The sequence below is a fragment of the Squalius cephalus genome (assembly GCF_949319135.1).
Source record: "Squalius cephalus genome assembly, chromosome: 24".
NCBI lineage: Eukaryota > Metazoa > Chordata > Actinopteri > Cypriniformes > Leuciscidae > Squalius > Squalius cephalus.
The window spans coordinates 19,133,945-19,148,107 of NC_137145.1; the positions used below are offsets into that span (position 1 = coordinate 19,133,945).

Genomic DNA, 14,163 nt, shown 5'->3' on the forward strand with positions numbered 1-14,163 from the left:
AATCAACCTGATTATAACAGCATACAAACTAACAAAGTAAAAGTTAAATATATCATCATTGCAGCCGGCACATTAATGCAACATTCTTGCCAGGGGCTCCATATTAAAATGTATGAGCAAAAGGGCAGCAGACTCAAAAATACACTGACATCATTAGAATTGTTGAGGATGCTCACAGTATGAATAAACATAATAATCCAGGAGGACTGTTGCAAAGAGAGGTTGCACCAGAGCTCCAGGACATCAGGGAAATGATGTGACTTAAAGTACATGGACATGTGATTAATGTTCTCATAAAGTAGGGCAAATATTGTTGCCAAGAAAACTCATTGGGACTGTAAAGCTGTTAGGCAGGCCAGAGAAGATAATGATGATAACTGTATCATAGCACACATTAAACATGCTACGCTTTACCAGCTCTACTATTTAGATGATATTATGATGAATTGATACCTGAGAGGCACTGAAGGGTCTTCAGTTTTATCACCACTCTTCTCATATACCTCTATACCCACCATACAATTTGTTGTTAAAATGTGACACATGAAAAGGTGATGTGTCATGACAATAATCCATTACTGTCTTTTTTTTTTTTTTTTTGGCACCAGAATGCTGCCACCTCCTGAGGGCCACTGACACATCTGTCCATGATAGTGGCCTTAGTATTGAGCAGACGCATGTTGACCTATGGGACGTGACAAAGAGGTCACACCGGAGCAGCAGGACAAATGGCTCTAATGATGATTACAAAAAAGAGAGATGCGGTGCCAAGTGGAGCATTGTATGCCAGGATTTGTCCCCTTGCAAAAGACGAGAGTTGTACAAGAGCTTTCATCAAAAACATTTCTCATTCACAAAACGCTGCTTGTCTATATAGAGCCTGACAGATGCTCTGAAGTGAGCATTTAGTCAGAGAGCGGGGAACGATCTATATGCTGATTACGGTTTATTATCATTTTCTTTTTTCAAACAGGTTCCTTTTTACCACAATTTCACTATATTGTAGATTGAGCATGTTGCCAGAAATGCCAACATTTCTACAGTTCATTGAAGTCTGAGTCATTCCTTACACCTTTTAAAGGGATAGTAAAAAGAAAATTCTGACATCCTTTTCTGCCATCATCATTTAAAAAAAAAGAGGGTATTTTAAGAAATGTTTCAGTCACCACCAGATTTTTTTACTTTTGGGTGGACTATCTCTTAAGCCATCACACCAGGGTTGTGATTTGGGCTTACCTGGTCATTCCAAAACCATGACTTTTCAATATTCTGGTGTCCTTGGTGTCATTGTTCTGTTGTAAAACTAAAAGCCAAGCTTTAGATGTTGGACAGATGTCTCATATTTGTCCCTAGAATATATTGTTATACAGAGGAGTTCATGGTGGACTCAATGACCGGAAGCAGTCCAGATCCTGTGACTCCAAAAGAAGCCTAAATTATCACTCCACCAACAGGCTTGATATCTCATAATTATATTTGGGGCTTTTTGTGATACATTTGGTTAGGACTGTGCTGGAAATAGCATTGTGCATTATGCCCAAACACCTTCACTTTGGTCCCTCCTGTGCAAATTACATATTACTTCTATGACTTTTTTATATATAAACCCATGGAAATAATACTCCATTTCTATCATCAAAATTCCTCAAACACTGAACCCACACATTTCAGTAGCAGCAATTTCATACACACAGCTGGACAGAATGGAAAACATATAACGCATGTCCTTTAAAGCAGCATTTTCACAGGGGAACATTACATGAAAATGAGAAAACAGGGTTGAACCAGACCACAATCATCAAATCTATAGTAAAAACACAGCAAAATTTTGAATGATCTGGCCTTTAGATTAATCTCATGTTTTCTCTGTTCATTGTACTCTGTCATTTAATCAAATCAATACCAAAGATGCATAATTTCATACGTACAATGCCATGTTTATACACAATGTTTCCCACTAAAATGTCTCAGAAATAGTCTCAAAGGGGAAGACAGCCGAATGAAATATGGGTTCTTATATAGTTCTTGGTTTAAATGACCATAGCACCACTCTGTGGTAGCCTGCTGAATATCATTTAGAAGCTCTTATTCATAACTGTTTTAGGCTTTGGACAAATGAAACAGTGGAATTTGAGAAATAAACCCAAAATAAATGCAGATTTATTATGGACCAGAAGGCAGGTCCATGGTTTTTGTCCTGACATTTTCCCCTGGCTGGGAATCTTTAGCAGTTAGATAAGGTAAAAAGTGAACTTTGGTAGGCTTACAGATTATTCACTGTAAATAGCCATCTGAATGATTCTCTCACTCAAACCTTGCAACACTACTGTAATAAGGTTCAATGTTCGTATGGGTAAGGAAGGAAGAAGACAGGGGTCGGCGTGACTGAAACACTCAGTTTATTATAAATAAAAGTAAACAAACAAAAAGGGCGCACGTAGCGCATTCACCGTGCCACGCACAGCTTAACAAGAAACAAAACAACAAGACAGCTTCCACTCAAAAGACACAGACGCTCAGTGAGGTTTCAGTCCAACTCTCTCTCTCTCCTCCTCCCGAATGCCAGCTTATATCCGGTCTCTCCACGCCAATCACTGCAATCAGACACAGGTGTTCATCATTTTGCACTTGACCTACTTACTCACCGATCGGCCCCCTCCTTTCTCTCCTGCTACAGACTTCGCAAAACCACGCCCCCCTCGCCACATACCCCCACCGCCCGACTCAGGCCGGGGAGCCATCCGGCCTGCAGCCTCCCCCCCCCTCCTCCTGGAGAGGAAGTCAGCCACAACCATCTGTACACCCGGCCTGTGGATCACCTTGAACTTAAAAGGCTGTAAAGCGAGATACCAACGAGTGATCCGCGCGTTGGTATCCTTCATGCGGTGGAGCCACTGCAGGGGAGCGTGGTCCGAACAGAGGGTGAACTCCCGTCCCAAGAGGTAGTAGCGAAGGGTGAGAACGGCCCATCTGATGGCCAAACACTCCTTCTCTATGGTGCTGTACACCGTCTCTCTCTTAGAGAGCTTCCGACTGATGTACAGCACCGGCCGCTCCTCACCCTCCACCTCCTGGGACAGGACCGCGCCCATCCCCCTGTCCGACGCGTCGGTCTGTAGTATGAAAGGGAGAGAAAAGTCAGGGGCATGTAAAAGCGGTCCGCCACATAAAGCAGCCTTTATCTGGGTAAAAGCCCGCTGACACTGCTCCGTCCACTGGACCGTATCTGGTACCTCCTTTTTAGTTAGATCAGTCAGCGGGCTGGCGAGGTCCGAATAATTAGGCACAAACCTTCTGTAATAACCCGCCAGCCCCAGGAACTGTCTAACCTCCTTTTTGGTCTTGGGTCTCGGACAAGTCGCAACCGCTGCTGTCTTATCAATTTGGGGACGCACTTGCCCATGACCCAAGTGGAAGCCCAGATATCTTACTTCCACCCGCCCAATTGCACACTTCTTCGGGTTGGCCGTGAGCCCAGCTCGTCTCAGCGTCTTCAGGACAGCCCGCACCTGCTGCATATGACGCTGCCAGTCACCACTAAAGATGATGATATCATCCAAGTAGGCAGCGGCATATGCAGCGTGCGGTCGGAGAATCCTGTCCATCAGACGCTGAAACGTTGCCGGAGCCCCGAACAACCCGAAAGGAAGCGTGACAAATTGGTGTAACCCAAACGGCGTGGTGAAAGCTGTTTTTTCTTTGGATAATGGAGATAAGGGGATCTGCCAATATCCTTTAGTTAAGTCCAATGTCGAATAAAATCGAGCAGTACCCAGCCGATCAAGCAATTCGTCAACCCTTGGCATTGGATAAGCGTCGAACTTCGACACAGCATTCACCTTCCTGTAATCTACACAGAACCGAATCGAGCCGTCCGTTTTAGGAACTAAAACTATCGGGCTCGCCCAGTCACTGTTAGATTCTTCTATTACTCCCAACTCTAGCATCGACTCTAATTCGCTTTGCACAACTTTCTTTTTGTGCTCTGGCAGTCGATACGGCCGGCTGCGAACCACCACGCCCGGCTCTGTCTCAACGTGGTGCTGAATGAGGTCCGTTCGACCAGGCAGGGGCGAGAACACATCAGCAAAATCTGCTTGTAAATTATGCACATCAGTGAGCTGGGATGGTGAGAGGTGGTCTCCCCCAGCGGCCAGGGCGAGAGATTTTGTTTTGACATTCGCCTCTGGACCGAGATCCTCCTCTCCGCTCACCACCATCGCCAGCATCACTGATTCCACCTCAGACCATTTTTTAAGCAGGTTGAGGTGGTAAATTTGATGTGCTCCGCCCCTATCTGTTCGTATTACCTCATAGTTGAGATCTCCAATTCGCCGCGTAACCTCAAAAGGTCCTTGCCACTTTGCGAGTAATTTTGAGCTAGAGGTAGGAAGTAATACAAGCACTTTCTCTCCCGGTGTAAATTGACGCAGTCTAGCCCCCCTGTTGTACAGCCGACTTTGCTTGTCCTGAGCCTGTAACAAATTCTCCCGTGACAGCCGCCCCAAAGTGTGGAGTTTTGTTCTCAGGTCCAGGACATACTGAATTTCATTTTTACTAGCTGAAGGTCCGTCCTCCCAAGTTTCCCTAAGGACATCTAACACCCCGCGGGGCTGACGCCCATAGAGAAGCTCGAAGGGGGAAAACCCCGTGGAGGCTTGCGGGACCTCCCGTACAGCGAACAAGAGGGGTTCTAACCACCGGTCCCAATTTTTGGCGTCTTCTTGTACGAACTTTCGAATCATGGATTTCAAAGTGCGGTTAAATCGTTCGACCAGCCCGTCTGTTTGTGGGTGATAGACACTGGTCCGGATCGATTTAATGCCCAATAATCCGTAAAGTTCGCGTATCGTTCGTGACATAAACGCCGTGCCTTGATCGGTGAGAATCTCTTTCGGGATTCCCACCCGGGAGATTAATTGAAACAGAGCGCTCGCCACGCTATTTGCGGAAATATTGCGAAGCGGAACTGCTTCAGGATATCGCGTTGCGTAGTCCACCAGGACTAAAGCAAAGCGATGTCCCCGTGCTGACCGTTCTAATGGCCCGATGAGGTCCATACCAATTCGTTCGAAGGGGACCTGCATCAGCGGAATAGGGCACAATGGTGCTTTTGGGTTGGCCGGTGGATTCACCAACTGACATTCACGACAAGACGCACACCACTTGCGTACATTCTCGTGAATGCCCGGCCAAAAGAACCGGGCCATGAGACGGTTAAGTGTCGCTGTTTGTCCTAAATGCCCCGCCATTGGATTAGAATGAGCCGTCTGGAAAAGCATTTCCCGACGGCTTTTAGGTACCAACAACTGAGTTGTATCCTGCTTTGATTGGGCATCTTGGGTTACCCGATACAACTTATCTTTTAGGATTGCAAAATACGGATAGGTGAGTGGTTGGTCCGTGTGGAGAAGCTGGCCGTCGATAGAGCGAACCTGATCAAAGGCATGTTTCAGCGTGTCATCCTGGGACTGTTCCAGGGGAAAATCATCGCGCTCTGTGAGAATGGTTCTCTCCAGTGCACTCCGTTCCCCTGAACCAGTACCCAGAGGTTCCGGATCAGCTTCTCCCAACTGAGCAATCGCCACCTTCCCCTTATCCTTTTTTACCCAAGAAGCATCCGCACATAAATGACCCAATAACTCATTAAATGCTGGCCAATCTGTCCCCAAAATCAGCGGATGCCGGAGGTGCGGGTTAATCGCCACCTCCACACTATGCTTTTGTCCCCTAAATTGAATATCCACAGGCATTAACGGATAATTCACCACTTCCCCGTGCACACACCGTACCTTAACCATGCGGCTATTATCCAATGCTTTAGGTTGAATCAGGCTTTGGTGGACAGAGGTTTGGTTACAGCCTGAATCCACCAGAGCCTGAAAAGTACCCCCCTTTATACTCACGGGTATTTGGTACAGGCCAGCTTGATCAGGGGCAGCTTGCGGCGCGTCGGGGACCCGGATCAGCGTCCCCACCTCCATCACCGGACACCGGTCGATAAAATGACCCGGGTCCCCACAGCGCCAACAAGCCGGCCCGGGCTTCCCCGCCGCTCCAGTGGCAGGAAGCGGGTCAAGGGATTGGCGTGGAGAGAGAGGTAGCGCCGCCTGTGGAGGGAATCCCCCCCTCGATGGGCCCCCTCCCCGGGGAAGAGGCCTGGGGGAAGCTACCGGCTCCGCGGTTCCCCCTGTCCTCCACCTTGGAGCTGGCCTCGGTGGGAGGTTTCCCCGATACCTGGGAAGGGGAGAGGGCTTAGGAGAGGGGTTAAAAAGAGAGAGAGAGAGAGAAGCAGATGGTAGGGGTTCGCCGACCCCCGGGCACGCCACCATTTGGTCCTCCGCCAGCTGGATGGCCTGGTTCAGCGACGTCGGGCGGTGGCACTGGACCCACTGTGCAGTCTCCCGTGGCAACCGCGCCACGAACTGCTCCAGTACCACACGGTCGATGATTTCCTCGACGTCGCTTTCGTCGGCCATCAGCCACTTGCGGCAGGAGTCCCGGAGCTGTTGGGCCATGATGAAGGGTCGGCCAGACTCCTCAAGGTTCAGTGTCCTGAACCTCTGCCGATGTTGCTCTGGAGTCCGGCCAATCCGCTGAAGAATGGCCCGCTTGAGATCCTGATAGACCAGGAGATTCTGGACTGGCAGTTGGTGAGCGGCCACCTGCGCCTCTCCTGACAGCAGGGGTATCAGCCGCATTGGCCAGTCCGTCGAGGGCCATCCCCGGTCCTCAGCCGACCTCTCAAACAGCTCCAGGAATGCCTCCGGATCATCCTGGGGACCCATTTTATTGAGAGGTATCGGCGAGGACGAGTCTTTGTATGTTGGGGGGACGGCCCTAACCTCCCGGTCTATCCAGCTCCGGAACAGCTCGCGGTCTTCATGCTGGCCACGGAGGAGCGCCTCGAACCGTTTGTCCTGCTCCTCTTTTATGGCCAGCAGATGTTGGTGATGTTCTTGGTGAAGACCCGCGAGCGATTGGATGATGTCCGCAAATGGCGTTCCTGGCGGAGTCTGCATGGCGGCGGCGATCTTCTTCCTTCCCGGGATTCGGCACCAGTGTAATAAGGTTCAATGTTCGTATGGGTAAGGAAGGAAGAAGACAGGGGTCGGCGTGACTGAAACACTCAGTTTATTATAAATAAAAGTAAACAAACAAAAAGGGCGCACGTAGCGCATTCACCGTGCCACGCACAGCTTAACAAGAAACAAAACAACAAGACAGCTTCCACTCAAAAGACACAGACGCTCAGTGAGGTTTCAGTCCAACTCTCTCTCTCTCCTCCTCCCGAATGCCAGCTTATATCCGGTCTCTCCACGCCAATCACTGCAATCAGACACAGGTGTTCATCATTTTGCACTTGACCTACTTACTCACCGATCGGCCCCCTCCTTTCTCTCCTGCTACAGACTTCGCAAAACCACGCCCCCCTCGCCACAACTACCAACTACAGACTTCAGTTTATAACTTTTATATCCAATTTTATCTTCAGTTTTTTAACCTCAGATTAAGTTCAGTTTTACTGATCTGAATTTCTGCCCAACAGAGCTTTTGCACAATTGTTTTTCAATTGCCCAAAAAACTTTCCAAATTGAATTTAACCAATATAAACCAAATAATATTGATAATGGGTCTGGCATCAGTGCAAAAACATTAACATTTGAGGTGAAATAAAACGTAAGTAAAATAAGCATTAGAAATGTTATAGCTTTGAAGAAAATAGTTTTGCACCTATCAGGAAATGAGGCAGATACCAATTGCCAGTATTTTAACATGAATATCAGCCATAGCCTAATGAATAATATTAGCAAAGATCATGACACTGAGGGAAAAAAAAAAAAAAAAATTTAAAAGGAGATTAGAAGCTCCAAAACTGCACACGCAGCCTCAACATAACTGTTTTTAAGTAGTCCCCAAATATTAGTTAAACAGTGAATGCCTACAAAAGTCATTAAGACAGCAACTGAATCTTAACCAATTTTTGGTAACCAAAAAAAAAAAAAAAAAAAAACAACAACCTTTACCAAGTTAAACTCAACTAGCATGAGCTATATCCTTTAAATGTTGAATAAAACAAGAACAACGTTTCAAACATTAATTCAATTTTATTCTGGAAGACATCACTTTGCATTATGAGGCAGTTTTTCTAGAGTCCCTTAGCCCTTGACGGGGAAGTAGTGCTTGAGGAATGGTTGCTTGTATAGCTGGACACCTGACCCAGATTCACGTAGGGCCTGTGCAGTCTGCGGGATACCAGAAAACATACCAACAGGAGATGCTTGGGCACTCAAGCCTAAAGATGGAGCCCTGTTGGAACCTGAGGGGCGCTGCAATGTCACAAAATGCTCAGATATTTTCTTACTGCTTGGGGAGGTGGAAGGAGCTTGAGATGAAAGTCTAGAGGTTCTTTCAACTACACCAAGGAGACCCTGGGTTAGCCGAGAGTCCGAGCTATACAGGCCATTTGTCCTCCGATTACTGATAGACTGACTAGAAATAGATAGGGGAGGGTAACCAAGCTTGGCATATGCATGGGACTCAGGGGTGTACTTGCTAGAGCGGCTTTGAGAAAGGAGCGAAAGGCCACCATAACTTGTGCTACCATCCTGTGCAGAAACAAACTGTCCAGACTCTCTGGATGAGCCTCCTGCTGAAGACAGGGAAGAGAACCTACTCTGCATTGGAGAGCTTTGAGACAGAGAGCTACCCTGTGACGCAACTACACCTGATGTCTGAATATTTTGTGAAGGCTGCCATCTTTGGGGCTTCTGGCTTTGGGACAGAGAATAGCTCTGCAACTCTTGGTTTGACTGGCTGGCGACACCTTGGGGCGATGACAATGATACACAATGACAATTATAGGAAGATGGAGATGCAGGGGCAAACTGACTTGTGGTACCTTGAGGCTTAAATGATCCACCATAAGCGGTGCTCTCCTGAAGGCTGAATGGAGTAGAGGACCCTGACAGGGTGTCATAGCTAGAGGTAAACTGCTTCCGTGAACTCTGGACTGTAGTGGACTGACTGGCAGCACCTTGTGTTGAGGATAGTGATACACTTGGATACGAGGATGAAGACCCAGAGGCAAACTGACTTGTGGTACCTTGAGGCTGCAGTGACCCATCATAAGTGGTGCTTCCCTGCAAGTTGAAGGGAGTAGGGGACCCTTCCTGGGTTCCAGTGCTGCCTGTGATGGTAGAGATAAACTGCTTCCTTGAACTCTGGACTGTAGCAGACTGACTGCCAGCACCTTGGGGTGAGGATAATGATACACTTGGATAGGAGGATGGAGACCCAGAGGCAAACTGACTTGGGGTACCATGAGGCTGCACTGATCCACCATAAGTGTTGCTTCCCTGAAGGCTGAATGGAGTAGAGGACCCTGACAGGGTCCCATAGCTAGAGGTAAACTGCTTACGTGAACTCGGGACTGTAGCAGACTGACTGGCAGCACCTTGGGCTGAGGATAGTGATACACTTGGATACGAGGATGAAGACCCAGAGGCAAACTGACTTGTGGTACCTTGAGGCTGCAGTGATCCATCATAAGTGGTGCTTCCCTGCAAGTTGAAGGAAGTAGGGGACCCTTCCTGGGTTCCAGTGCTGCCTGTGATGGTAGAGATAAACTGCTTTCGTGAACTCTGGACTGTAGCGAACTGACTTGCAGCCCCTTGGGGTGAGGATAGTGATACACTTGGATAGGAGGATGAAGACCCAGAGGCAAACTGGTTTGTGGCACCTTGAGGCTTGAGTGATGCACCATATGTGGTGCTTCCCTGCAAGTTGAAGGGAGTAGAGGACCATTTCTGGGTGCTGCCTGTGAAAGGAGAGGTAAACTGCTTTCGTGAACTCTGGACAGTAGCAGACTGACCGGCAGCACCTTGGGCTGAGGATAGTGATACACTTGGATACGAGGATGAAGACCCAGAGGCAAACTGACTTGTGGTACCTTGAGGCTGCAGTGATCCATCATAAGTGGTGCTTCCCTGCAAGTTGAAGGGAGTAGGGGACCCTTCCTGGGTTCCAGTGCTGCCTGTGATGGTAGAGATAAACTGCTTCCTTGAACTCTGGACTGTAGCAGACTGACTGCCAGCACCTTGGGGTGAGGATAATGATACACTTGAATAGGAGGATGGAGACCCAGGGGCAAACTGGTTTGTGGCACCTTGAGGCTTGAGTGATGCACCATATGTGGTGCTTCCCTGCAAGTTGAAGGGAGTAGAGGACCATTTCTGGGTGCTGCCTGTGAAAGGAGAGGTAAACTGCTTTCGTGAACTCTGGACAGTAGCAGACTGACCGGCAGCACCTTGGGCTGAGGATAGTGATACACTTGGATACGAGGATGAAGACCCAGAGGCAAACTGACTTGTGGTACCTTGAGGCTGCAGTGATCCATCATAAGTGGTGCTTCCCTGCAAGTTGAAGGAAGTAGGGGACCCTTCCTGGGTTCCAGTGCTGCCTGTGATGGTAGAGATAAACTGCTTTCGTGAACTCTGGACTGTAGCGAACTGACTTGCAGCCCCTTGGGGTGAGGATAGTGATACACTTGGATAGGAGGATGAAGACCCAGAGGCAAACTGGTTTGTGGCACCTTGAGGCTTGAGTGATGCACCATATGTGGTGCTTCCCTGCAAGTTGAAGGGAGTAGAGGACCATTTCTGGGTGCTGCCTGTGAAAGGAGAGGTAAACTGCTTTTGTGAACTCTGGACAGTAGCAGACTGACCAGCAGCACCTTGGGGTGAAGATAGGGATGCACTTGGATAGGATGGAGACCCAGGGGCAAACTGACTTGTGGTGGCTTGGGACTTGAGTGATCCACCATAAGTGTTGCTTCCTTGAAGGCTGAATGGAGTAGAGGACCCTGACACGGTGCCATAGCTAGAGGTAAACTGCTTCCGTGAACTCTGGACTGTAGCAGACTGACTGGCAGCACCTTGGGCTGAGGATAGTGATACACTTGGATACGAGGATGAAGACCCAGAGGCAAACTGGTTTGTGGCACCTTGAGGCTTGAGTGATGCACCATATGTGGTGCTTCCCTGCAAGTTGAAGGGAGTAGAGGACCATTTCTGGGTGCTGCCTGTGAAAGGAGAGGTAAACTGCTTTCGTGAACTCTGGACAGTAGCAGACTGACCGGCAGCACCTTGGGCTGAGGATAGTGATACACTTGGATACGAGGATGAAGACCCAGAGGCAAACTGACTTGTGGTACCTTGAGGCTGCAGTGATCCATCATAAGTGGTGCTTCCCTGCAAGTTGAAGGGAGTAGGGGACCCTTCCTGGGTTCCAGTGCTGCCTGTGATGGTAGAGATAAACTGCTTCCTTGAACTCTGGACTGTAGCAGACTGACTGCCAGCACCTTGGGGTGAGGATAATGATACACTTGAATAGGAGGATGGAGACCCAGGGGCAAACTGGTTTGTGGCACCTTGAGGCTTGAGTGATCCATCATAAATGGTGCTTCCCTGCAAGTTGAAGGGAGTAGAGGACCATTTCTGGGTGCCAGTGCTGCCTGTGAAAGGAGAGGTAAACTGCTTTTGTGAACTCTGGACAGTAGCAGACTGACCGGCAGCACCTTTGGGTGAAAATAGGGATGCACTTGGATAGGATGGAGACCCAGGGGCAAACTGACTTGTGGTGGCTTGGGACTTGAGTGATCCACCATAAGTGTTGCTTCCTTGAAGGCTGAATGGAGTAGAGGACCCTGACACGGTGCCATAGCTAGAGGTAAACTGCTTCCGTGAACTCTGGACTGTAGCAGACTGACTGGCAGCACCTTGGGGTGAGAATAGTGATACACTTGTATAGGAGGATGGAGACCCATGGGCAACCTGACTTGGGGTACCATGAGGCTGCACTGATCCACCATAAGTGTTGCTTCCCTGAAAGCTGAATGGGGTAGAGGACCCTGACAGGGTGCCATAGCTAGAGGTAAACTGCTTCCGTGAACTCTGGACTGTAGCAGACTGACTGGCAGCACCTTGGGCTGAGGATAGTGATACACTTGGATACGAGGATGAAGACCCAGAGGCAAACTGACTTGTGGTACCTTGAGGCTGCAGTGATCCATCATAAGGGGTGCTTCCCTGCAAGTTGAAGGGAGTAGGGGACCCTTCCTGGGTTCCAGTGCTGCCTGTGATGGTAGAGATAAACTGCTTCCTTGAACTCTGGACTGTAGCAGACTGACTGCCAGCACCTTGGGGTGAGGATAATGATACACTTGAATAGTAGGATGGAGACCCAGGGGCAAACTGACTTGTGGTACCTTGAGGCTGGACAGAACCACTGTAAGTGTTACTCATTCCTTGAGAAGCAAAACCAGTATAGGCCCCAAACCGAGCCCCAGAGCCATGATAAACAGCTTGGTGTGAAGACATGGGAACACTCGCATATTTGGTAGGAGATGCAGGGGCATACATACTCACAATGTCCTGAGGCTTCAGAGATAAAGTAGAAGTAGAGTAACTACCTCCCATCACAGGGAAAACATGACTGAAGTCGTCAATTGAGTGCCAGACCTGTTCTGGGTGCTTGTAGACACACTAGGTGAACTTTGAACACTTGGGTACTGGCTAGAAACCCCAATTGGTAAGGCACCAAAATTGCTATACATCAGGGATCCTGGGGCATACTGACTTGAAGTGCTAGGTAATTGGGACACACCCCTATAACTGCCACTTTCAACTTGTGTGGGGATAAGTTGCCCAGAACTTCTAGATAATTCAGGCCCAGAGCTTCCCTGAGAAGTGGAAGCAGAGGCCTGAGTCAAGGTAGACAAAATGCTTTGAGAACGACTACTCTGAGTGTCTAGAGGTAAAGCAGGACCTGTTGACTGTGAATCTGTTTTAACCATAAACAAGCTGGGAGTGCTTTGACTATTACTAGACTGGCTTGAAACCTCCAAAGGTGAAGGCAGGAGCTGAATGGAAGTTTCTTGAGACTGGGGAGACAAGTCAACTTGAAAGGAAGAGCCAGAAGCGTCCAACAAACTGCCAGAACTACCCTGAGAGCTCGGACTATACAGACTGGGGGTACTCTGATCACTGGTAGACTGACAAGAAACATAATTAAGCTTTTTATAGGAGTCTGGGGTATCAGAGGCACCTTGAGACTGAGACAAACCACAGTAAGTGATTTCACCCTGAGGGGAGATAGATTGACCAGAGCCTTCTGAAAGTGGTACAGGGCTACCTTGAGAGTTGTAAGTGGCACCTGGAGCAGATGAACTGTTGTACAAGATACTCTCCTGAGAGAAAACAGGCAAAGTGGCTTCTGTTGATTTAGCACCAGAAGTTTCCTGGGAGCTGGACATGTATAAACTAGGGGAGCTCTGACTACTGGTGGACAGGCCAGAAGTGCCAAGTACAGCAGGGAAACTAGTACTTTCTCCTTGTGCAGAAGCACTAGCAGTATCTGTAATGGTTGATCCAGAGGAACCATGGAGCAATGTCAAATGGCCTGCAAGCTGTTCATTTAAGGGCAGGGACGCTAAAATTGAGCTGCTTGGAGCGGTTTGGGCATAGGACGTTGATTCAAGCCTGCTGGAAACACCACCTTTAACAAACTTGAGTAAGTTCAGCCTTTTCACGGGTCTGTTAGTGAATAAACTAGAGTCCACTTCAGCCAAAGTCCCAGTCACAGGGACCTCTGGCACAGAAGACTGGACTGCACGAGGTGAGAAAATATTGTCAGAAGGCTGACCCCACTGGTGGTGGGCATTTGAATAAGCTCCACCTATGAATTAAACAAAATAGAAGGATTTGTAGACAAACCTCATAATAAAATAATAATAAAAAAATCCTTAGCAAACCAAGGAGAGATAGATAAATTGTACCTTTAAATCCAGAAACATTACCCAAAAGCAGGAAGACTACAAACAAGGATAACCTACAAATATTTACACAAAATATTAAATACATAACATAAAAAACAAACTCAATATTTGCAGAATTATTCACAAAAAAAGGAATGATTAAATGAATAAACTCACTTGTTCCACCATTGATCCATAGCAAACAAAACCCTCTTCACTTTCTCAAAACACCAAACAAATGCTACAAATACAAGCATACACGTAGCTGGAGATAAGTGTATTGTATAGGCCCTCATTTGTCCAATTAGAGCAAATAACTAATTAGATGAAACATCATTCACCTGGGA

At 48.0% G+C, this 14,163-nt stretch overlaps 1 protein-coding gene across 1 annotated transcript; it reads right to left on the reverse strand.

The window, feature by feature from the left end:
- Positions 1-8,159: 8,159 nt before the first annotated feature.
- On the reverse strand, positions 8,160-14,078 carry LOC307152659 (uncharacterized protein; the record flags this gene model as incomplete). Its single annotated transcript, XM_079861483.1, has 3 exons — positions 13,994-14,078; positions 13,838-13,890; positions 8,160-13,737 (listed from the first exon to the last, which is right to left on the reverse strand). The coding sequence occupies exon 3, from the start codon at positions 12,477-12,479 to the stop codon at positions 8,160-8,162; it is 4,320 nt and encodes a 1,439-aa protein (XP_079717609.1). The 5' UTR covers positions 12,480-13,737; positions 13,838-13,890; positions 13,994-14,078.
- Between the last annotated feature and the right edge of the window lie 85 nt (positions 14,079-14,163).